This window comes from Falco peregrinus, chromosome 1, assembly GCF_023634155.1.
Source record: "Falco peregrinus isolate bFalPer1 chromosome 1, bFalPer1.pri, whole genome shotgun sequence".
Lineage (NCBI taxonomy): Eukaryota > Metazoa > Chordata > Aves > Falconiformes > Falconidae > Falco > Falco peregrinus.
Window position 1 is genome coordinate 109,375,669 of NC_073721.1, and position 25,217 is coordinate 109,400,885.

At 42.9% G+C, this 25,217-nt stretch overlaps 1 protein-coding gene across 1 annotated transcript in view; it reads left to right on the plus strand.

The window, feature by feature from the left end:
- The first annotated feature begins 11,980 nt into the window (after positions 1-11,980).
- The window catches only part of ANXA2 (annexin A2), a 28,169-nt gene continuing 14,932 nt past the window's right edge, over positions 11,981-25,217 (plus strand). Inside the window, exons 1-3 of the mRNA XM_055817322.1 lie at positions 11,981-12,131; positions 16,500-16,559; positions 20,688-20,787. Coding sequence (XP_055673297.1) covers positions 16,512-16,559; positions 20,688-20,787 — 148 coding nt within the window. The 5' untranslated portion in view covers positions 11,981-12,131; positions 16,500-16,511. The remainder of the gene's footprint in view (positions 12,132-16,499; positions 16,560-20,687; positions 20,788-25,217) is intronic.

The window sequence follows — 25,217 nt, forward strand, 5'->3', positions numbered from 1 at the left end:
ACACACTGTTAGCGCTATTTATAGTATTATTCGGTTTAATCCTTTTTTGGCCACTGCCTTATAGCTGCAGTGATAACACTAATCACAGGTTGAACTGTTGTAGAGCTGTTTGTGAATTACAGCTAGTTCTGATTCGAAATCCCAAATGCACTTAGTGACCTCTCATAATAGTCATATTTTAGCTATGAGTCATTTTTTGCCAGATAACTAAGCGTGTGGGGGGAATTCAAAGCAGCTTTCAGTTTGTATACACAAAACCTTTTGCCAGACTTGTATGGAATTTAGTTTCTTGATGCAGTTTCATATGTTAAAAATGTTTGGTCTATTTGCCCATATCTCTCTATGCCTAGAAGACTTGCATCTTTCTCTTCATAGTATACTATTACACTACAGTAGTATTCTAGTAGTATGCTAATTGTAGTTTCTTATCTGTTTCAGTAGGTAGGGAATCTGTGATGGCTTTTTAATTCACTGTTACGTTTTGTTTGACTGTTCCCTTTTGCATTAAGTGGCACTGAAGTAATTTGCTCTAAGATGAGTTGGTTGTTTGAAAGACTCCAGTTTTGTTCACTTGTGTAGGGGTGAGAGAACCAAAGTATACACCATTTATATTTGCATCTAAAATAAAATCCTATTTAAAGGAGTTTGAATAAAGGAGAAAGGTTAGCGTGTTTATTTTGGGCAGTAACGTCTGAAATCTGAAACAAAGAAAATGTCTACACAAAATAATTTGGTAAAAAAGGTTTCAGTAAAGCCAAAAAATGAGCTTGATATTAGCTGCTGGATCACTGGTTCTATATAGACTGGTTCTATATAGACTGGTCCTGAAGGGAGGGTTAGCTGTGGAGAACGAAGGAATACAGGGAAGCCTGACTGTTGTGATGCCACCAAATTGTAAATTCCTAAATGTAACACAGATTGTAAAGCTGTGAAAGCAGGAAACTACAGCTGGAGGAGAATGAAGGGGCCTGGATCTTGCTCTCCAGGTAACTGCTGTTTTACAGATAATGAACGCTGGTCTTTTTTATTGCCTTAATCCACTGAGTTTAGGGGGAAAATGTCACAGATTTCACAGTCCTGTAATTTCAGTCTTCAGCTCTGCGTTTGGAATGGATTGTGTGCATTTACATTGCAATTTATGTGGCTTTTTTAAAATGTAATTACTACTTTGTCACTCTGTATTGTAAGAATATCTTTTACACATGTATTTGGAGTGCCTGGTCAGACGTAACTTACCCAGTCTGAGAATCTTATGATTATATTTTTCCCTCGTTAGTTTTTATTTTCTTTATGCAGATTTACCTGGCTGTAAAGGGGGAAGCATGTGCTGTCCTGTCTTTCAGAACAGGGAGCTCTTAAGTGCTGGAGAATTGGTCAGAGTGATTTCACAGGGATCTCTCTGTTCTCTCAGTTTTTCAGTGCGGATGTTTGTAGTCCAGCGCTGATGGAGCAGCCTGTCCTGCTGCTTGGGATTATTTCATGCTGGGTGCAGGACTTTATCTTTGCAAAGTCTCACGCAGTTCCCGTCAGCCCCATTGTGCAGGCTGTCCAAGTCTCTCTGAATACTGGCTCATCTGTCCACTCTACCTACCTCTTCTCCCCATTTGGCGTCATCTGCAAACTTGGTGAAAAATTATTCCATCTTATTATCCATGTGACTGATAAGGATACTGAGGAGTACTGGACCTACTGTGAACCCCTGAGCAGCTCTGTTCATGACCAACTCTGTTGCTAGTTCAGCTTTGAGCCACCAACCACTAAAAATGGAAGAAGCCCTCTGAGAACATGTGGTTTTCCGTGCTGTACAAGGTCACTGATACTGAATCCAGTTCTCCCTGTTTCCTGGTGTGTGTTAGGAGGTATAGATAGCTTTGCATCGTGTTCGGGCAGTTGGAAGTTAGTTTTAGAGGACTAGAGGGGGAATTCTTACCTGGCATTGGAGGTTACTGGTTGACGTATATGCAAAGCCATGGAACTTCCAGTTCTTTGTATTAGCATGAATAAGTGCAATGGGCTATTAGTTGTAAAATCTAATTTTTCTTTATTTCTGCAGTAATAAGTGTTTTCAAATTTTATTTGCACTGTTGAACCGCTGACGAACTGCTTTCGTTCCCATATGTGACTGACTAAACCTCTTCACCTCCTCTGACTGCAGAACCCCTTGGGGATACAATAGACACTGCCCTTGTAAAATATGTTAGGAATAGATTTGTTGTGGCTTTTTCTCTGTCTTCTGATGTCGCCTAGCAGCTGGAAGCACAGAGAGCTGGGACCAAGTGACCAGACATCCGTTCCTGTGCTGGCAGGTGGGAGCTGCCAACAGCAAGTGCCTGTCCAACCCCATGCAGTGAAGTTCAGTAGCAGACACTGAACCATTTGAAGAGGTACTACTTCTGCTTCTAATTTGCTTGCCCTGTATTTTAAGTAGCAGCTGGTCACCAAAAGAACATTAAAAATCAGTTCAGACATGGTCTTTCAGAATGTTTGGTGCTGACCTCCATTTAAGCTGCTTTCAGCTCTAGTAGTAGAAGGAATTGGGGCATTTTCAGCCTCTCCCCCCCATCGAAGTCTGACGGAACGTATAACTTTCTCAGATGCTTCTCTGAGAAGTTACGTCGCAGCTCCTTTCTTAAGAAGATACAGCTTTTCTTACAAGCACAGGTACAGTCCTTCCCAGAAGTACTGCCACTGATATATTTCTCTGCTAAAAGTATCTTGGCTTTTTTTCCGGTGCTGTTAAGAATCTCTGCAGAAAAATAAAATTTTAAGTTTTGTTTGCAGATTCAAATTCCATTACTCCATGCCAGAATTATTGCATTAAAATGTTTTCAAAGATACATTGCTCTATTATATATCACAAATTCAATTTCCTTCTCAATGCCAGAAAACAACTTTGAGTTGTAGTGTATTTTTCAGAAACTATTTAGAAAGCATTTATGAATAAAATGAGAATATTTATTTGGAACTTCATTTCATCACTGAAAATCAGATTTGGAGTAACGATGCAACTTTGAAAATAATTCAAGTCTGTCATGGCTCTTACCTTAATGTGGACTTTTAAAATTGTTTATCCCATACTTGAGTGAACGGCATGAGTGCCATCCTGTGCCAGGCCTGCTGCAGCTTCTGTTTCACTACGCTCAGAAGCTCCACCTACCAAATCTTTGCACAAGCAAATCAAAATAAAATTTAAAAAAATCAGGAAGAATGCAGAAAAATTCCTACTGAAAAAAGTCACTTGTCAATCTGTCTAGTGTGGGCTCTACTGCCTGGCAGACAGAGCACTTCAACAAATATTTTAATAGTCTAGTCAAATTTGAGGTTAAAAAAGAGGGAAGGAGGTAGCTGTCAGAACCCCATTGCTTCTTGTCCCCTCTGCTGAGCAGGTTGCATTGCCATGTTAAAAGCGACGTCGACAGTCAAACCCGGTTTATTTCAGAACCTTGTACTTAACACTTCCAGCGCTGTGTTTGTGCAGTACTGTTCCCTTGATTGACAGGACAGTCTTGTGCAACTCACTGGATCTTCTTTGTTAATTAGCAAAAGTAATAAAAAGGAAATATAATTACTGCATAGCTGCACGTGCTGCTTTGAACAGATTTTGTAGTCATTTCCAAGTTAAACTCTGATGTGAGCACTTGTTAAATTCTTTGGCTTCTTTGTGCCTAACCTAAGCAGAATGCACAGTAAGACTGATTAGACAGACTTATTTAATCTTACTTAATCCAAAAGCACATTGTGTTAAGAAACCTGGAAAGAATATTGTACTGACACTGGCGTTCTGTCTGGAGAAAAATAAACTTGTGGGTCAACAGACCTGTCACTACAGGCTGCTGCTTTTTTTGTTGTTTAACAACAAGCAGTAAATCTGTATGCAGATGCATGCCTAAATAAGTTTGTTTCCTGCCTTCTTCAGGGAAGATACTGCACACAACATCATATTTATCAAATGTGTGTGTTGTTTTCCATTTACAGGTTTTCTACCAAAGAGATAAACTGAGAAGATAAAATATTGTATAAATTTCTTTGGTTTTAAGTATCTATGGTTTCATGCTACTCAGTGTGTGTGTACATCTGTGTCGGGCTGTGGCTTAAATTTTGGGTTCTAGCTTTCTATACTGGCAAAACCCTCCTGAAGGTTTTCTTTGGTCCAGCTTCTGTCTCCCCAGGAAGGTCAACAGCCACCTGTCTCTGCGTGTCTGTTCTTGCTGATCAGTCAGCTAGGCTTCCACTCCTTCCCTCGGCTGTTTTGAACTGGGTTATTCTATACACTCTGTGGTGGCTGCTCATTGTTGTATCAATGACTTCCTGGGTGATAGTAGCATTAGGAAAATAAACCTTAGTGTTGAGGAGCTGTTTGAAAATTATCTGTAGTTGTGTTAACACTACAGTCTTCTGTTTCACCTGCTTAAAGGTTAGACTGCTTCCCTGTGTGAGCAATAGCTACTAGCGTGCAGGACACAGCAGTGAAAGTTATCTTGGTCAAGTAGAACTGTTTACTGAAGGCTTATTTGAAAGCAAACGTTATGAAAACATTAAGCATTACATGTGCGCCTTCATGCTAAAACAATAGGCTTTTAATGTACTTCTCAGAGTCGTTCAAGGAAGCGATCTCTGGTTTTAGAATTCAAACCTGTGCTTCAGACCTGGAAAAGCGAGTCTTAGCCTGCCTGGCAGAAACCAATTTCTTCATAACAGCCTTTGCTTTTCACTCAAGCAACAACTTTTTTGAAGTCAAGTTACTTTGCCTGATTTTTTATCTAAAGGTATGAGATGCCACTGCTATGAAAGAGCAAAAAACCATCAGCATAGACAGTCACATTTAATCAAGAATTTGTGACATTCCTTTGAGTTGCAAGACATCATTTGTTCCCCAGCTAGTACCTCAGCTGAGCTGGATTAGATAATGAAGTTCAGGTCATGTAAGAACTTAACTCAAGATCACAAGTCTTTTGTGTTATTTTGTACTAAAATGGGTTGCTATGTTTTAAAATAAACTTCCCTGCTATTTTACAGAATCATTGATTTTAATTGAAATATTACAGCTGTAGTAATAATATGCTGATTTCTGTCAGCGAACTGTATTCTGTAAGTGATTTTTAAACTCATTTTCATGGGCCATTTTGGAGGTGGCACGATGGTAAGTAAAAAGGGGATACTTTTTGCAGTATGCAGTTACCAGCCTGCAGATTTGCTGTAGGAACCTGCTGTTTAAGAATTTTCAGAGTAAGTTTAGATGGTGCTTAATTAGATTCCTTGAAACTGTCAGAGTTATTCCCCAGGATTCTCGGGGATATATTTAAGGTGTGACAGCCTCCCCTGTGCTTTGGCAGAGGCCAGGAGCTTAATCCAAACCACGGGGCTGTTTGTGTTCTGAGTCACTAAAGTGGAAAAAGCACATAATAATGGGAAACAATGAAGCAGAACAGACTTTGCGTTACATGAAACTTTTTAACACTCTTCCTCGGAAAAATTCCCTAAGGACTTTTGCCAGCTTCCATCTTTTATAGCTGTTTCTGTCCTTTGGGAAGACAAACCAAACTAGTCACTATTCATGCTGGTCTGCTCTGGATGATGTCAGGAGCTCTGACATGTATTGCTAATATTTCCTACATTGTGTGGTGGCAGTCTGGGGAACGTTATTGTAGAGCTGGCAGCTGTGATCGTTTTAAGCACTGTGCCATCTAAATGGGTTCTAAATCTCTCTTAATGCTATAATATATAATGGTAGTCTGTTTATGCTAGCAGCACTTTGCTGATATTATTGGAAAGCTGAAATCATCATAATGGGTTTGAAATGTCTTTTTAACCTGTTCATGTATATAGGACCAAAGACAGCATGGTATCTAGATTCAGATGGAATTGAAACTCTCCAATCCTGAGTAGATTAAACTGAGCTTGAAAGTGTTCATGATAACCTGAAAACAGAAAGTAAATTCACATCCTTTAATGTCTGACAATGCTTTACAGGCCTTGTTTTGCCTCAGATTGCATGATCCTAGGATGAAAAGGCAGCTGCTGGCTATCAAGCAGGGCATTGGGAAGCCCCTGAGGGACTGAGGCATTTCACTGAAACATGGTTACACACATAGTGACTGACTGTTTGTATATCCTGTGACTGTTTCATTCAATGTAAAGATGCAGAGTGTATTCAGGCCGCCAATACCAGTACAAGGAATTTGGCAAGTGTGTTTCGTTTCTGTTTATGTGTGTATCCAGGCAACGTCTCTTAGTCACACACTGGATGATTACTTTTGTGGGTCACACTGAAAAACCAAAATGCTAGCGATTCACAGTTTAGTTTAAAAATCAAATCGAACCCCAGATGCTACTAATGCTCATGGTGAATGCATGCCAGAGGAGGGAGTTTTCTGTTCTTTGGTACACGTGTCTGAATTGCTGGTTTACCATTTGTTCGTGATGCATATACCTCATTGAATCTCAGTGTCACCTGAATGCGTGTACCTCTCTGACTTACTCTAGTTAGTATGCCACACAGGAGGAAAGAAGATGCAATAGCATGGGCTAAGTCATGAGGGGAACAAGCCTACTGCACCTTTGAAGTTGCTGGCCCATGTTGTTACCTGTGTTGGCTAGGTGAGTGTACCAAAGGATCTTGCTACCTTCTGAGTATCTGGAGAGAGCCTGGATGGTTCCGTGTTGTTCTCTGTTAACAGCCAACAGCCAGTGCAATGGACTTCCACCATGGTGACTCAAACTTTTTGGGATTTGGCAATTGGTAGTGACTAATTAGGCTGTACATGTGCCCTAAGAGAGCTTGCTTATTATTAGCTTTTGTGCATAGTTAAACGAGTTTCTTTCCGACTGCGTCCTGTAACTAGTCTTAGCTAATATTTTGCTTCGTTACTCTCTTGTCTTGATTTGGATCCCAAATCACCCAGGCATCTGGTTCTTTGTGGAGGGAAGCTCTGTGTGCTCATGGGGTTAGAGTGAAAGGATCCACTGAGATTGTGAGATAAAAGGAAGAGGGTGTTATTTACATTGGTAATGAGGGAAATCTTTGAAAAGAGAGAGTTTAAAGTAAGGTTATGGTCAGACATGCATGAATGTGGCAGAGGAGGGATACTGACAGCAGAGATTTGCAGATAGAGTCAAGAAGTAGCTGAAGACAAAGCCAGTGATAAGCCAGTATCAGGATGTAAGAGGAGACTTTTGTAAATGACATGCAAGGTGCAGCCATCTGGTGGAAGAGGGAGGTAGATGTTTTACTTGCCATGAAAAGTATCTGCTGTCAGGTTCTAACATAATGTGTCAAGTGCTTAGAGATTCTGCATAGGAAGTAACTGTAGAACATAATGCCTGTCACGTCTTCGTCAGTTGCAGCAATTGCTAAAATAGATCCCTTAAACAAGGTTACATCAGCTTTCATGTAACTTAGACTTTGTATGAAACAGAGGAAAATACACTGGAAGTAGTTTGGCGAATCTGATTTATTCCTGTATGTTGATGGAGTGATTTATGTCGTTTAACATTTTCTTTAGTGGATGCAATCCTTAGTCTTTGCCCTGAAGAGTTAACAGTCGAAAGCCAGGACCTGATCAGTGAGAAGGCAGCAACCTAACATCACAGCAAACCACAGGGCTGGGAGCCATACTGCCCAGGTGTCCAGTTTCTAGCCTGGATTGCGTATTCAGAAGCATACTGCCTCTCTGTACCCAGACTGAACTAGCACATGCCACCTACCTTAGCTATTATAACGCTTCATTTGTAAAATACACATGTAACAAAATATTAGAGACCTGGCTAACGCACAAGATCATTCCAGAGATAAGTCTAGCTCTTTAAAAGGGATTATTTCAAGTAAATGAAATTCTGAGTGGAGAGTAACATTTGTGCAGGAATGTGCATGCGTTGTAGGAAAGAGATTTTGCAGAACAGAATTGATCCGAGGGCTTTGGTGGTTAGGTATTACCTAACAAGAATTCTGGTCCTCTGGTACCGTGTTAGTTGAAAGATGGCATTGGTATTCTGGTATTCAATCTATTTTTCAAAAAATCATACACTGGAATTACAGTTCTGTAAGATTTAGAGTAAATCATTATGGATTTTAATGAAAGGCGTTGCATTTGCCCCTGCCACCCCCCTTCCAAAAAAAACCCAAACCCAAAACAAGTTTAACACTTCCAGTGTTTAGAGTTTTACTAATGCAGCCTAGGTGTGCTCTCTGGAGTCCTTCCTCCATTCTTGTATAGCCATTGGCATCATAACTTGCCAAGTTGTTACCGTGGGAACCCAACTTGCGTAACTTTAAAGTTAGACTTAGCTTTCTGTATAACGTGTGATTACTCTTAATAAAAATTGCATGTATTTGTATCATGGCGGTTCCCAAATTAGACCAGATAATCAAAGCGCAAAAATAACACCCAGAGGTCTGCCCCATCAATATGTTAATCAGAATGGAATTTATATTATCCTCTTGCAACATAACACATTCCAGGGAGGCAACATTACGTAGAGGCTCAGCCACACCTAAACCAGAAAGTCGTTTGTCCTGATCTTTTTTCTTTTTTTTTTTTTATATTGAAGAAAAAAGTTTAAAGAGGCAATACATATTGATATAATTATGGCCTGTGTAACTCTTTGATTCTTTATAGACAGCATCCTGAAAGAGTATGAGTAAGATCTGTGCAGACGAAGGAGCCAAACAATCAGACAGAAGGGAGAGAAAAATCTATTGAGAGCCGGAGTGAGCCCATATGCACTAATGTTATTCCAGAGGTAAAGCCTGGGTCAGGAGGGAACTTAAATTGAATGTTCAAGTTAGGCACGTCAAACCTCCAGTAGTGTAACATAAGAAGGAGATAATGACAAGAAAAGTTAAAGGTGGTGGTGAGGTGGCAGACAATGGTATATTGAATTGAAAGAGGGAGGGGGGGGAAATTATCAAACTATATTAAACAGTAACAAAACAATGGGGGAGTTAGCAGTGGTAATGTCACTGAGTCTGAGAGGGTGGAATAAACGCACCTACAGCGTGTCCGTAGGGTATAGGATGAACCACAGTCACAGTGAGCCGGCGGAAGGGAGGAATGAGCAGTTAGCACAGTGACGTTTGGGTTTCCATCAGCAGGACTCTGGGGAGCTCCAGTCAACAAAAGTGCACTCTGATTGCCGTGGTCAGCATGCAGGGAACCGGAGATCACCAGCAGGTAGCTGCAGCTGGAGGAGTTGCCTGTTACTTGGAATATGACCTTCTGTGCAGATGTTTTAAGGGGGTGCGGGTGGTAAGCGGTGTGAACACAACTGAGAACCTTTCTTGGCACGGCCTTACTTGCAGGCTAGTTGTAGCGTGTTTCTTCCAGTACATCATGTGTGAGGCAGGCACAGTGAGGCACTGGGCTTGCCCTAAGTGCAGACCTTGTTCTAGCCTTTTATCCAGCCTAATGCTGACAGTAGTTACTTCAATGTAGTGCTCGGGAGCAGTGGTCATGGACCGGAGCCCCTTGTGATAGGTGCTGTACAAACCCTCCGAGCTTTGGGTAGATCTTCAGGAATAACCCATGTGACTTACAAGCTTGTATCTCATTTGAAAAAGTGATTCAGGCATTTGGCTGCTGTTCCTCCACTGAATCAATTTCCTTTCCCTGTTTGGCAGATAAGTGAAGTCTTTCCTTTTTGTAGTCTGACTGCTGCCTTCAGCTGGCTGGTTTTGCAGTTTTTTCTTAAAGGTATGAAGGATGTATCATATTTCCATGGGCAGAGTCACCAGGCCTTGGTACGAGGGGATGGTTGGTTGTTCTGCCAAAAGTGTTAATGTGTTTTCTGTGGTTCATGCGACTTGGATTCCCCAGCTGGTGCAAGTGCTTTTGATGTCGGTTGACCTACATAAGCGGAGAGCAAATGAGGGAATTCATAATATGTTTGAATATGATGTTTGTGTCTTCATGGCTCTGATTGCTTTTGTTTCCTATTGTCAGTCTTTTTTCCTTTGAAATCTCTTCAAAAGTCCCTGAAGCTTGTGTAAGTTCAGAAAGGCTGCTGTCTGTTCTAAACGAGGTGAATGTGTGATTCTGAGGTTGAATAATTGATTATTAAGTTGGATATTGGAGACAACATTTCTGAAGCTGTTGGAATTGCTGGGAAATCTTTTTATGCTGCAGTTACTGTGGCTGTAATGATAATAGTCCGCTTGATAGCAGAGCTTTTGTGGACTGTTTATATGAAGATCTAGGTAACCAAAATTAATGTTGGCGATATATGAGCTACTTCAAATTCTAAGTATTGAGTTACTAAAAAGAGAACAGTTTTCTAAGAAAATGGGAAGAGTAGTGTCATTGAAACAAGCTGTAGTGAAGGACTGAAAGGTAAATGGGCCTTCGGTTAAGAGAGTGATGTGCTCATCTGTGAATTAATTAATATGTGGCTCAGCAGATCTTATACAAGAATGCAACATGTATGTTGCATGTTAACTACATTGCATATGTGAAAATACTTCTTTTTTTCAGTTGAGGCTGTTGTGGTTATGCTTTTCTGCTTTTGCTTTAAGAATGTTTGACGAGAGAGAGGTAAAAGAACTGTCCCTGAGGAACTGCATCCATGATAGGCACATTGGCTGTGTCCGGCTTTTGCTCATGCTTACCCCTAAAGTCCTTAACGAGACTGCAGTACAGGATGGCTGTGACTTCTAGGAATGTGTTTTTGATCTGTGAATCACCTTTCCAAGTCACTAGTGATTTTTTTTTCCCAAGAAACTTGAAAAGCAGGGGGAAATTATCTGCAACAGACACTAGTTGAGGTGGGATACCCAGGGATTAATTCTTAAAGACAGGTTCATTATAATACCCAGAGAAATAACCCCAGTGGCCTTGCCAAAAAGAAAGGTAACATGTCAAGCTAATGCAATACTGGCACCGGTTTTCTTCTCTGACGAAAGGCTGTTCCGTGATAGGCCTTTTCCTACGGCCGTCCCCTTCGTGTCACTATCATTTATTCAGAAAAGGCCTATTAATGTTATTTTCACCTTCTGCAATGATCGGTTTACCAGCCTGCTCCATTGCCTCTGTGTGCCAATCTAGTGCAGTATTTCTTAATATTTCTCCCTTTCTGTATCTCTGACCTTGTTTCATCCTGGCAATTACTTTTGTGTCTCGGCTCGTTCCTGTGTCCCTTGTGCTGCCTGCTCCTGCCACCGCTGGTTTTATGTGCCTGGCCAAACCGGTAATGTGTTTTGCCCTCTTTGCCTGCCACAACAGCCCTGCCTGTGCCTACAAAACCCGTTATAGCAGAGGCAAATACCTCTTTGTAGAATAACCACTGGGTGACAACATGCTGCTGAATGGGCTACTGCAATGTGTTCACCTCCGGGGGACAGAGTCCCACAGTTAAATGACAGGAATAACGGCACGGATCGGGAAGGGGAGTGCTTGCTTTAGTCGAGGCCGACCCCCGGTAACTTAGCCACACTGTTGCAGTGAAACAGTCATCTGGAGCGATCCACTTGCAGCTCCTTTGCAAGTACATTTTAACCGTGTCTTGCTCGCTCGACGCCGGGGCCGGGAGCGCAGCAGCGGGGTCCCCCAGCTCCGGGGCTGGCGGCGGGGGCGCAGGGGTGTCCCGGGCTCCCGGGCCGGGCGCTGCCGGGGGCGGGCGCCGCTCCTTGCCGCGGGGAGCTCGTTGCCGAGCGCCGGCCGCCGCGGAGGGTCTGGCTGGGGTGAGCCCGAGCGGGAGGGGCAGCCCGGCCGGGGGGGGGCTGGGAGCGAGGTGCGTGCCTGGCCCCAGGGCCGGCCCGGCCGCTCCGGGGAGCCCCGGCGGCAGCGCAAGGTCCCGAGGGGTGCGGGGGCCCCGTCGCCTGCCTCCCGTCTGCGGGGCGGGCGGGCGGAGCTGGGGCCGAGGGCTGAGCCCCGCACCCCCGGGCGCTGCCCCGGAGCCCCCCGGGGACGGCGCCCTGCGGGACGCGGATGCGGAGAGGGAATCTGCTGCGGCCCTGCCCTCGCCCACCCCGTCCCGCTCCCCTCCCTGCTCGGGAGGCGGGCGCGGCCGGCTGAGTCAGCGCCGGGCCGGGGGGGGCCGGGGAGGGGAGGGCCCGCCCGGCCCTACAAAACCCCGCCCGGGCCGCCGCGGGGCCCAGCCGCCGCAGCCGCCGCCGGAGCCGCCCAGCCCGCCCCGGCCAGGTGAGTCCCGCCGGGCGGCCCGGCCCGGAGCGGGAGGCGCAGCACCGGGGGCGCGGGCGGGGGGCGCACCCCGGGCGGGAGGAGTAGTGGGCCGGTGGCTGGGCGCGACTGCCTGCCTGCCTGCCTCCCCTGCCTGCCTGCCTGCCTCCCCTTGCCTGCCTGCCTGCCTCCCCTTGCCTGCCTGCCTGCCTCGCCTGCCTGCCTCCCCTGCCTGCCTCGCCTGCCTCCCCTGCCTGCCTGCCCTGCCCTGCCCGCGGCTGCTCCGCCGGGCTCCCTCCGGGCGGCGGCCCCACGGGCGGGGCTCCCCGCCGGCGCTGCGGGTGCGGCGGCGGCGGCAGGAAGGGGAACCGGCCCCCAGCTCCGTCGGCCCCGGTTGCGCTCCTCTCGTCCTCGCTAAGGTGCGCCGGGGCGCAGCCCGACTAACGGGAATGCTGCAAGTTCGCTCCCAGCCCGGAGCCCCCGGCCCGGCCGGCCCCGGGAGCGCAGCGGGCCCTGCGCGGCCCCCCACGGGCACGGCTCTGCCACCCCGCCGGGACCCAGCAGCCCGTCAGGATCCCGCAACCGGCACTGTGCGCCGGCTGGGCCCCGCAGCGAGGGGCCGGGCGGGGCAGGGGGATGCCCCTCCCTGGGAGAGGGGTGATGATTGCAGGGCCACGCAGCAGTGAGCCGTGTTCTCGCACCGACAGCTCCGGCCCCGCTCGGTGTGAGCCGTTTCTGCGCTCGTGTTCACACGCTGCACCCGCTCAGGGGCGCGTAGGCACTGACACACGGGTCAAGGGTGAAAAAACCTTTTGGAACCCCCATGCCCTGAGCGATCCCTCCCGACGTGTGGCTTCTGTTGGTGGAGCTAGTTGTCATGAGCAGCCCTAGTGAGTATAGTTCCCATTAGCTAATGTATGGAATTATTTGCCTTGATTTAAAAAAAAAAAAAAAAAAGGTGTTTTTCTGTGAAGTCTCAGAAGTGAGAATAGCTTGAATTCTAGAAATAAAAGCCCTTAATTTTTGATGTGCCCAGTACCTTCCTGGAACAAAGTATCTCCTGGCTTGTTAGCAGTGTCTGTGGAAGCCAACGGTTAAAGCATGTTTGTGGTAGTGTAGTTTAGTGGGTTGAAATCCTTTTCTTTAAAGTTTTTTTTTTTTCTCCAAGTAGTGGCTTTAAGTGATCTGCTAAACCTTATCGAGTGATCTGGGGAGATGCAGCCTGGCTCATTTGTACCTGTGCTTAGCATTGTATATCAATTAATGATTTTTTTGTCCTTATTTCATTTACAGCAGATATTGTGGATCTTCCTTGCTTTCCCTTATCTCCTCTGTTGCGGTGCCCTGGTTTTCGGAGCAGGTTTTTGGACCTGACCCAAACGTGCTCCAAGTGAAACAGTTTCCATTCTCTCATTCTGGGGATTCCTGGGCTCCCATCTTTGGGAACACCCTTTGCTCAGTCTTTGTCTGCAAGAGTATAATAAGTGCTTCTTAAAATGCTAACTCTGCTTATTGAGCAATGTGGTTGTTTGCGCATACCTGACACTTTTTTTTTCCATGGCTCACACGGGTCTTTCCTGCTGTAATATAAGTGAGCTGCCTCTGGGAACCAAGATACGGGGCTGCTTTTAAACAGGCTCTCCTGCCAGCAGGCAGCTCTGGGAGTAAGGAGCTGCGTGTACACTAGTCCCAGTACAGCAACAGACTGGCAAACCAGTGATTGCTGGGGGGGAGTCCAGGTGGAAACAGATGCTATCTCTTTGAGACACTGTGATTCAGGATTAGGTAATGTGGATTTAGGAGGTAAACCGGTTGTAGAAACTCGCCTTAAGGTACTGAAGTATTAGTTTACAGCTGGAAGGTAGAAGTTGAATCTTTTCCAGTGTAAGTAAAAACAAGTTAGTGCAAGTATTTTCTCTTTACATGTTCAAACTCACCAGAACTTGTCAAAACGACATCAGATTAAATGAGTCCATCAGAGAACAGTGAGTCTGTCCTCAAATATGAGTGTCTTTCAAAGCAGGGTGTGACAAGAGATGTGTATGTTCTCTGAGTAAAGATATTTCTCTGGAAGAATTCTTGCAAAAACTCCCATTTTTTTCTTTAGCCAGCTTGCTGCTGCTGGGCGGTCAGTTGCCATAGCATTGTGTGCTGATGATGGGAACCTCCCAGTTCCAGCTCTACGTGAGGGTGTGTTAGTTCTGTTCCTGGACTTTGTTCAAGTTTTTTGTTCCAACAAGCCTGATTCAGTGTGGTTTTAAATTGATTTAGAAATGGCAGTCTTGCAAAAAGCTGTTCCGTGATTGTTTTGTGAAAGATTACACTGCAGTTGCTTTGCTTCAGCTTTCACTGGTGGTTTTTAGTTCTTTGTGTCAAGCAAGACGGAAGGACCTCAGTTGCTCATCTTTGGTATCGGTTGTAATGCTTGTGGAGTACAAAAGGGCTCGTTGCTAGGCACTTCATTTTATTAAGAGTAAACACTGAGAATTTCATAACTCAGTAACAGATCGTCCCTCTAACCATCATGGTTAATGGTGCCAATAGCAGGTAGCAGCTTATTACCACTTCTGCAGCCTGTTCTTAAAGGGCTGGGTTGAATTTTTGCTCTGAAAAGGATTTATTCTCAAATTAGTTGATGCATGGCTGTGATTTCCATTCTCTCTTATTTTTCCTCCCCTGGGATCTTAATTTTTCCTTGACGGAAAGTTGCTTTTGTTACTTACACCTAGGTTACTTCAGAAGATGAAAGGCTTGCTTTCTGTATTCTAGGTGAGGAAAGGGCCGGTTACAGCAGTTATGCCACAAAAGCCGTGTAACTGTTTCTGCATTTCAGTCTCATAATGCTTGCTATATCTGCTAAAAGTCAGCATTTCTCTGCTTTTTCTCTTGGTGCACAGGAGATTTACAGGAGCTAAAACAAAATACAAATATGTGTTTCAGATCTCCAATATTAAGAAACTATTTCAAACTCCTTGCTGGTTTTCTGAGCTCTTGATTTCAGATTGATCATTGAGTGGAGCGTGGTTTGTCTGGGAGATTTGCCTGGGTGGCTAGTACCGCTTGCCTGAGAAAGCCCCAATGCCATCAGTGGTGTGACTGATGGAGGATAAAGAAAGAATCTGAAAACCACTTGAAAGAACATACCCAGGCCTGGCTGCACCATAGCTGGGAGTTGGCTTGGAGGACACAGTGCCTGGGAGCTGGGCTGGGGGAACTGGGATCGGTATGGGAGTGAAGGGAGTGGCACCCTGCAAGGCTCAGCCTGGGTTCCAGGATCAGTTATCTGTCAGTGGAATGTCACTAACTCAGGCGTTCCCGTCCTTTGTCTCCTACCTCTCATCAAGCCAACTCTTTTCCTTATTTGCTAATGCTCTCTACAGCTTGATTGTAGAGTTCCTGAGAAACAAGCTTTAATTTCAACAGGAAAAATAATGTTTTCTGCAGGTGCCAACCTGGATGATGAGAAGGTAATGTGAGTGGCAATGTCTGTCCCTTCAAGTGGAGGAATTTGAGAGTAGAGCTGTGGGAATGCATCAAGCCTCTTCAATAGTGCCTCTGGTTTTTAACCTTTGGAAAAAATTTCCTCCTTAGTTGGGAGACCCTTCCAGTAAAGCAGTAATAATAGCAAACTTCCCTGGCCACAAACCAGAGTTGAAGAAAGGCAGGGCATTGAAACACCGGCATATCACATCCGTGTTCATTTCTGCAGTGTGTGCCATCTGTCTTAGGGCTGGGGTTTCCCTGTTTTTCTTTAAACGCATTAGCAAGATGTTATGTAGGTTCAGGCAATGGAGCAATGATACTGATTTTCTTGCCTCAGTGGCTCTTACTTCTGGAGCTGTCGTTTTAGGAGAGTCCTTGTTAGCTAGTATCTGACAAGCATGTTAGTGTTTGTAGCTTGTCCTGTGATTCTTATTACTGAGGAGCCACTACAAAACCATATGATACTAGAAGCATTTGTGGCCTATGTCCAGGATTAAAGATTGAACAGCATTATGATTTTATAATATGACTGCATGAATATAAATGGTTTCAATGTATTCCATGAGTACTTGAGGAATTCAGCGTCTGATTTAAATGCTACCGCTTGTTGCTGCTTTTTGGCTTTGGGCTGGACCGGACTATAATGTTGCTAACAGTTTTCCTGGTACCAAGTTGCAGGCTTAATTGATTCTGTTTCTAAGGTAGAGATTCTCCAGTTCCTTAGTTTAAGTATTTAAAATGCAGAAGAAATGGGTATAATAAGATAAATTCTTATTTTACAATAGAATGAAGACCTCTCACTGTTGCACTACTAATGGTGGTGTGGCTTAAAACCCTTTAAATCTGCTGATGTAATTGTAAGTATATTTAAGTCTACTTGTGGTTTGTTTTTTCCTCTTCCTCCAGCACTCTTTCAAGATGTCTACTGTCCATGAAATTTTAAGCAAGCTCAGCCTTGAAGGAGATGTAAGTATTACTATCTAAACAAGAAAAGTTTATTTTACTTAAATGCCACATCTTGTTTCTTTCGCAGGGCTCTCTACCAACAATTGTACTGACCTGTACAGTTTACAAGATTCCCCACATCTCTTCTACCCAAACTTACACTGACTAAGAACCTAGTCGGCCGCGATCAGTTTTCAGCCACAAAGCAGTTGTAAACCATAGGACAGTTATATGAGGTCACCAGATTTAATGACAGTCCTTCCAACTGGCCAGCAGCATGAGCAATATTCATATGCTGGGCCACATGAAAGAGATCACAGGACAAACAGCATGGCTGGTTTGCATCTGTGGTCCCAAGGAACAAGTGAGTTAAGCATGACAGGAGAAGACGGAAGTGTGTTTGGGTTTGCTGACACCTCCTGAGTTTTCTTTTCTTTTACTTTTCCCCCCTTCCCCCCCCCCCTCAAGTAAAAATGGAGAACATTACTTAATTGGAATAAAAATATTGGGGATCTTATTCCTGTACTGGTTGTCACCAAAACCAAACTACCTCTTCCAAAAAATTATTTTTCTCAAACTTCTTTTCTCATTTGCTGTTTTGAAAAGCGTAAAGAACCTTGGGTTTGATTGCGTATTTTCTACCACATCTGCACTCGCTTGATAGTTGTATTGAAACACCAGAAAGCCACAGCCTCTTTGTGTGATTTCTTATGTTGCAACACTGGATGGTAGGGTTACCAGTGTAGTGTCAGGAATTTGTGGTTCTGTGACTGTCACTGAAGAGGAAGTGAATCCTATCCATGCATTATTTCATCATGTTGCTTATAAACTTGCTATACTTTTAAATTCTATAGTCAGTAACTCCAGATTTGAGATCAGTGCAAACAAACTTATTGCCTATTTTTATTACTTCTTGCAAAATAAATTATACCATATGATCTTTGTGAAACGGCTGTTGCAAAGACCTGGCTAACGCGCTATAGGTAAGTAGCAAACCTGATTTTGTACTGCAAAAGCAGTCAGCTCTTCAGACTTCTTGGCTGTGTTTGTTTCAGCAGAAGATTACTTCTGGAATAATATTTGAGCAATCTGTTCTCAAGGGCAGAAATGTTTCTTCCGTAATGCTTGTGAGTAGTTGCAAAAGTCACATTTGAATACTGTTCCATGCCAGCATTTTCATCAGAAATCCTGCCATAGAGTGTACGAAATACCAGGCAGCTGGTTTGTTCCGTAGATCCTAAGTTGGAAACTGGAATTACTGAGTAGCTCATTTACATAAAGGATTTGCCCAGTTCCTCTAAGTAATGATTCAGCAAACTAACTGATTTTACAATATTATTTTACAATATTTACAATATTACAACTAACTGATTCATCCAGCCATTTTTCTCAATAAAACATGTTTAATATTGAGACATATTTCATATTTCAATATTTTGATAATTTCAATATTGAAACAGCTGAACTCAAGTCCTGTCGTGTGCATCTGTGCATTTGGTATCAGCGACATAGTGACTGATGTGTTTCAAGGTGAAGAAACCTGCCTGCTTGCTTCAGCGTGGTGTTATCTTCTTCTTTAAGGAGGGCAGGGAGATGAGCTGCAGTTAACCTATGCTTGCAGCCTCCACAAGAGAGTATAGAAAGATTCTGTAACAAAGATCGTATTGTTATGCTTCATCATATGCTCCATGTTTGCACTCGGGATTGGAAGCCTATATTTTAGTCAACGATTTATAGGTTACTTGCTGGATGATGTCAACTTACTCAATTTTCAAACCCGACTGATGAGCTTTTTGAGGACAGGCAATACTGAGATGAAGATATCTTGAAAAGGTCCTGGTTTTTTTAGAAGCAATTAAGCCTCCTCAACTTTCCTGTTAATGATATATGCTTCTCCCTCGCGTTCTGCTCTTCCCAGTAGGACTGAATTCATCAAGCTCACAGGAAGCAGACCAGTTGGAGGACCTTTGAAGCACACTAGATATGCAGGGAGAAAATAAAAATCTTTCTCTGCTTTAGTCTGGTCCAGGCTGCTTGTGCAGTTACGTACTAACTGGACTTTTACTGCCCCATCCTGGAAAATTTTGTATTGAACTAAATGGAATGTCAGTTGGAAAACATAAAGTACCAGTACTGCCATACTGTAGTGTACCGGAGTGCTTTGAGACCGTATAGTCTGGAGTTTAAATGGCTGTTTTTCATAAGCACAATAATCACCCTGGTAAGACTTTGTCTACTCCACTGAAGTAGCCAAGACAGTCACCTGAGAGGCTAAAGCATAATTTTGGTGGGTGCTGAATTTGAAGATGGTCCATTGACTGGTAGAGCAGCCAACAGAAGGTTTCCGTCTTTCCTGGGTATAAATACGTACATGGCGCTTCCTGGGTCGTTTGACGAGTGTCAGGGGATCCGAATCCAACTTTTGCATGCATTGGATGGAAGGGCAGCAGAAAAGATGGCTCCCAGATTGCAAATATGCGATGTATTTTCTCATATATGATGTCACCTTACAGTAAAATACTCTGCCCGAATGACTCAGACAGTGTTAGAGGTGGGTGGAAGGAGAGGTGCCCAACTCTGCTAAGTGCCAAGTGACTTGCTTCAGATTATCTGGAGTGCTGGTTAATTAGATAGCGGTGCCACATGGTTGTGTATGTTACTGGTTTGGTTTAGGAATCTTTCAGCACACAGATTTGCCTGAGGCTGCCCTGCACATCTCCATGTACTGTTTCTGTTAGCAATTCGATCTGCTAACAGGAAAGGCTGTGTTTTGTGGTGTGGCTCCGGGCCAGACGGGGGCCACTTTGCTAAACTGAGCTGATGGTAAGAGACAAAAGAATGGTTCAGTTTATTGGTGCTTTTTTGAGTTCCTGTCTCCACAGCATAACACAGATTGTCTCAAGAAGGCGCAGTGGCTGCTGCCAGAGGAATCTGTTCAGGACAGTTGACCTCTATAGGATAGAGTAAAAAATCATGGAATATTTTAGTTAATATTTGTTCTCCTTGTAACAGTTTGCATGTAAGAAAATCTGCTAGGGATACAAAGATAGCTTAGCCCTGTTCATGAACCTGGCCTTCTGTTGGAGTTAGGGGCTGAAACGAACGGGTTTGGGGGTCTTTACCAAGAAAGCTTGGTCGTTGATTCACTTAGGAAACAGCTATGGCCATTTCAGCCGTTAGTCACGACACCTTTCTGCTAGAGGGTTAGGTCTCTAAATTGAACTGGGTGGGGTGGGGTTTGTAAATATTTCTCAGCTATTTATATGAAAATCTGTGGTTTAGTTTAACGTGCCCGTGGAGGGTGAAACAAGCTAACAGCTGAGAAGAGCTGAGTCTCTATTCTGGTGACCTCCTGTTACCAGCTGTAATCCTCAGGAGAGGACAATAATAAACAGCTGATAACATCTGGTAACTTATAAAATGTTGCAACTGTTTACTAAGTGATCTTACCCGCAAATCCTCTTATTCTCAGCACAGGTAGTTTGAAATGTCATTTGATTTTCTTAGCCTCGTGCTGCTTAAACCAAGTATCAGCAGGCATAGAGTTCCAAAAGGAGATAGTAACTTCTGTTTTCTACAACTATAGGCTTAAAAAGTGGGGGGGTTTATTACCTTTAAATTCCATGATATAGGGCACAAAACTTGTTCTGACTTACTGTTAATCTTCCATCTTCCTCTTTTTTTTTTTCTTTTTTCTTTTTTTTAAATATAATTATAACCTGTAATCCAAAGTAAGGTATTGGCTTCAAATCTAAAAAACTTCAGACTTAAACTTTCTGTGAATTATCTTTCTGTAGCCAGTTTCCTTCAGACCTAGCCAGAAAACTCCAGATTTTAGAAGACTGAGTTTTAGTGAGTAAACTTGGAATGTGTTAGGTTTTTGCTGCAATAATATATGATATTTGTTTGTATATATTCTTTTTTTATAATAAGCATAGCTGTGAGTGGGTTTCTGGACAATACATATCAGGAGAACAGAGTTTGGTGGCTCTTAGCAGAATTCCATTTTCACAGATACCCTATGGCAGTTCTTGTATTTAAAAATTTGGCTAAACACTAGTTGACGAAGAGGCACACGTTTTCCTAACTGCAGCAAGGACAGGATTAAATGGTTTAACTTTGAGGTTGTTTTTCTTCTTTTTCTTCTAGCATTCTCTCCCACCAAGTGCGTATGCCACCGTTAAGGCCTACTCAAATTTTGATGCTGACCGGGATGCTGCTGCCCTGGAAACAGCCATCAAGACCAAAGGTGAGGAACATGCGCTGTGGTTTTGATTCTGCTTGTAAGCTAGAATGCTGGTGTGGAAAAAGAAAAGAAAACAAAACAAAAACAAAACAAAAAAGGAAAGAAAGACAAAATTAAAAAACACCAAAAAAACCCCCACCACACCTGTGTCTCAAGACCAACATTTTAATATCCTTACTCTACGATACCTATTTTTGGAGGTGTTTGATTTCTCAGACCTCACTGATGAAATCTTGACCAAGTTAGATTTTGAACTCTCTAAATGCATGCTTTGAATATACTTTTGAAGTTTGTAGCCAAGAATTGCTGAGGTTATCACTGAAAGTGTTCACTTTTTTTCTCTTGACTCATCAGTACTTCAAATTCTACAACTTTTCTGCCACTGAGAAAGGGAAAAACCATTTGGGTTATACCTCTTGCATTTTGATATAAACAATATGCAAGTACAATATTTGCAGTCAGAGTGGGCCAGTTTTGAAAAATTACCATCTAATTAATTATCCAGCTGTTTTGCAGTAATGTGGACTCCCTGAGTCAGCGTCATGAATCTCCATTTTGGTGATTGTGCGTAAAATGGACAAAACTTGTTTTACTGGCTGAACAGTGTATTTGGTTTAGGGCAAAGAGCTGGGGTAGTGTCTGAACTGCTCTGTATAATATCTACATATTCCAGCATTCATTCACACTCTTCAGATTAATTCCTCAGGGGTTAGCCATCTCTTTATCTATTGTGGGATCTGTGGGAAGTACTGTGATTTTTTTATTAGGGTTTAGATCTATCTGCAGAAACAATCCTGCACAAATATATTGCCCAGCCCTTTGCTGAGCTTTGAGTGGAGTTGGATTAAATGCAGGGGGGTTATACATATCCAACAGCCTAGAAAGGGAGATGTGGAAAAATAGCTCTATTCGATATACAATCAGTTTGTAGCTAGCAACAGTTCATCCTAGAGTTTGCGTAATGCAAGTAACTTGTTAACAGTTCTGGCTTGCTCCTCTTGTAATAAATGTCATTGCTGTGCCAGTTTCATTTTGTGCTACTTAGTTTTTTCTGTAGTGAGTTCATCTGGTGCCTTAGCATGTTGCTTATAAGTGTTGGCTTTTTGCTGTATAGGACAAGAGGCTATTTAATTTCTGTAGTGCTCCATTGTGCCCTGTGTTTAGATTAGCTCGAGTATATGAGCCTAAATAGAAGAAACCAGCTAAATAGAACAGTATTAACAGAGCATATATTAGGTTTCCTTTTAATTCTTTGTAGGAAAGACGACTGCTGAAGTGTGCCTTTTCCGTCTGTGTGTGTCTCAAATAGTTTGTTAAATAATTTTATTATCAGACTGGGTTGTGAATAGTTAATTAATTGCAACCTAAACTGCAACCTTGTATTGAGGTCTCAGGGTATACTTTTTTGTTCCATGACTGGCAGAATTCAAACACAAATTTGTTGTAGGAAAGTGCTTAGAACATGCGTCTATAATAAATTAATTGTATTCAGAAACTGGTAAAACAATGATGAGGTGTAAACATGGGACCTAAACATAGACCACAACAGGGGTCTTCTGTGAGATTAATTCATTGTTTATATAATACATCCAACGTGCCCATACCTTTTAAGAGAATATTTAATGCAGAAGTTTAAATGAAATATGCTGACATGCTGGTGGGGGAAGACAGTGCCTGAAATGTGCCAAACTGCATCAATCACATATTCAGAGTATTAATAGTATCAGTAAAGAAATATCTCGTTGCAACATGGTTTGGTGAAATCTTGCTAAGCAAAATAGCAGAGCTGCAATTGTGGTCTTATTTTATCTAAATTTTTCCCTTTGACTCCAGTGGGACCAGGGTTTTATCCAAGGAAAATAAGACATTGCAGATCACGAGCTCAGTCAAATAGTCCTAAGACTGTGTTAGTACCAGATGCAAAATGGTGTTGGCGTCTCACAAGGGCTACTGATGTAAATCTCCCACTAATAATTTGAGGCCAGTTGCAACCTCATTTAATTCATTCATGCAGATTGATTATCTCTGTAGTACCTAGATATTGATAGGACAGAAATAGCTTCTGGTATTCTGTCCATGCTGTTCTTGAAAAAGAAATTTAAGAGGACAGACTTCTAGTAAATAAACTGGATGAATGCATGCTAGTTCTTGAAAAATAAAAGTTCGTTAGCTCTCTTCTCACCTCATCCTAGAAAGTTAAGTGGCAGTCCGTACCATCCATTTGGTTCAGAACAATGCTGGTGCTGTTGTTTTGGCCCATGGAAATTGAAGTACAATGTCTTGTAAACAAAAAAATTTAAAACTCTAACTGATCATTTGGGTTGTGTTAATTTCCTCTTCTTCTGCTGATTGTGCCATAACATTGCAATCTGACCAAAGCAATAGATTGCCTCTTTTAGAAGTGGTTAATGATCAGAGAGGGGTTTTTTAAGATCTGCTTCCTGCCCCCTCCTCCCCTATCAAATTGCATTTCAATCTGCAAGGAATTTTCTTATTAAAAAAAAAAAATCATGAGCCACAATATCTAATTTTCAGTTGCCCATTGATAGAAATGCACTGATAAAATCTGCCCAGCCAGAATAAATTTGGAAATAAAACTCTGTTTCATTACCCTGAAACTGCCAGAGATTTTAGTGAACAGCAAAGAAAAATATTTTAGCTGCTGTCCTGCTCCACCCCGTCTCAGCAGATGTGAGTCAGCATCCTGTCCGTGCTGTACGATTCCCAAGCGTGAAGTACAAGCACTTATTTCCCATTAAATGCCAAAGCAATGACTTAACTTCATATTTCCATCCACAAAGTGTACGAATAAAACACTTGGATGCAAATGTTTGTGGGCTTCTAATCTATCACAATTGTGATAAAACTTGAAAATGTCATTTGCCTTTTTTGAATGCCAAGAATGGTTTAAATTTAGGATTTATTAAAAAGCTCAAGAGATTGGCTTAGCTGTTGGCCCTGCAACAGCTGAAAGGCCCAGTGTCAGTGTGTTTGTGTGTGGCCGTTTCTGTGCTGGGAGAATTTGTTTTCTTTCATAAAATGGGAGCAGTTTAAAATGTGCAGGATTAGATTATGGCTGAAATGTGCAGTCAGCATGTTTTCAAACGAAAATTTGCAACTAAGACGATGCTTTCCAGGGCCTTTTGGCTTTCGCAGGCCAAACTTGTGTGGATAAGAGCACTGATGTAGGTCTGCCTCAGCGTGAGCTAAGGATGTGAGGCTATCAAGTACAGTATTTCATCGTGAAAAATGTGGTGAAGAGGGAGAAGGGAATTTTGGATGTGACCCATCATTTTAGGTTCTGTAGCTAGTGGCTAAAAGGTCTTTTGTAACATTCGTGCTTTGTATGGTTAATCTTATAATATCTGTTGCAGTCCTTTGCTTCCAGTTGCTGTGGGGTTGCTTTGGGTAATAAGGAAAATAAATGTAGATGGATTCTGGCAGGGATTTGACTCCTGCTAGTAGCTGCTGATCCAGTCCTTTCTGGGTTTTATCAAAAAATCATCATTTACACTGATGTGTGTGCAAATGTGAAAGAAGCTATTCATAATACTTGTAGTAAATGGAGAGACTTGAGTTGAAACTCTGGGCTTGCTCTGACCTCTAGATTAGACTCATCTATTTGCTTCAAAACCTGGCACGCAACTCATCAGACTAAAAACCCCAGATATACAGTATCTTCCTGTTGCAGAAGAATATGCGCTGTGTTAGATGCATAATACTGAGAATTAGTTTTGCCTCTTCTAAGCTTCACCAGTTAGCCTAGAATAGTCCAAAACAAATGGTTACGCAGCATAGCTATAGGTTAGCTTGGTATTTGAGCATAATGACGAGAGCTATTCTAGCTGCCTCCTCTGTCCATCCATTTATAAACTCTGCTAACTCTTCTGTTTGGAAGACTTTATTATCTGGACATTACTTCCAGCTATGCTGTTACTCACCACCTGTGTTTGAATGGCATGGCCAGAGAGCTTTGTTTAACCAATAATATACATGAAATACAAATGGACATTTTACCTAGGGGCTGAATTCAGCGATATAGACACAAATGTGCATTGAAGAATTGGGGCAGGGGGCTCCAATTCTTTCACTTGTACCTTTTTACAAAGCATTCTAGGAAAAAGATTGTAATTGTCTTGCAAAAATGTAGCAGTGTTTGCTATTTTAAACTGAGTAAGAAAATTCAGTTCAAAATCAGATTCTGTTTGAGCAAACTAGTGTGTCCTCATCCAGGCCTTTGGAAATCTCAACCACCTACCATTTAAGTACACCTGGACTGACCATTTCAGTTCTGTTGAGATACACCCAGTGTCAAAGTGTGCCACCCTTTTCTTCTTATTTGTTAGTCCAGCTCTTTCCCTCACCCCCTGCCCCAGCTGCTTCATGTCTGTTGTTAACAATTCTGTTGTTTTACCTTGTGGCAGGAGGACTTG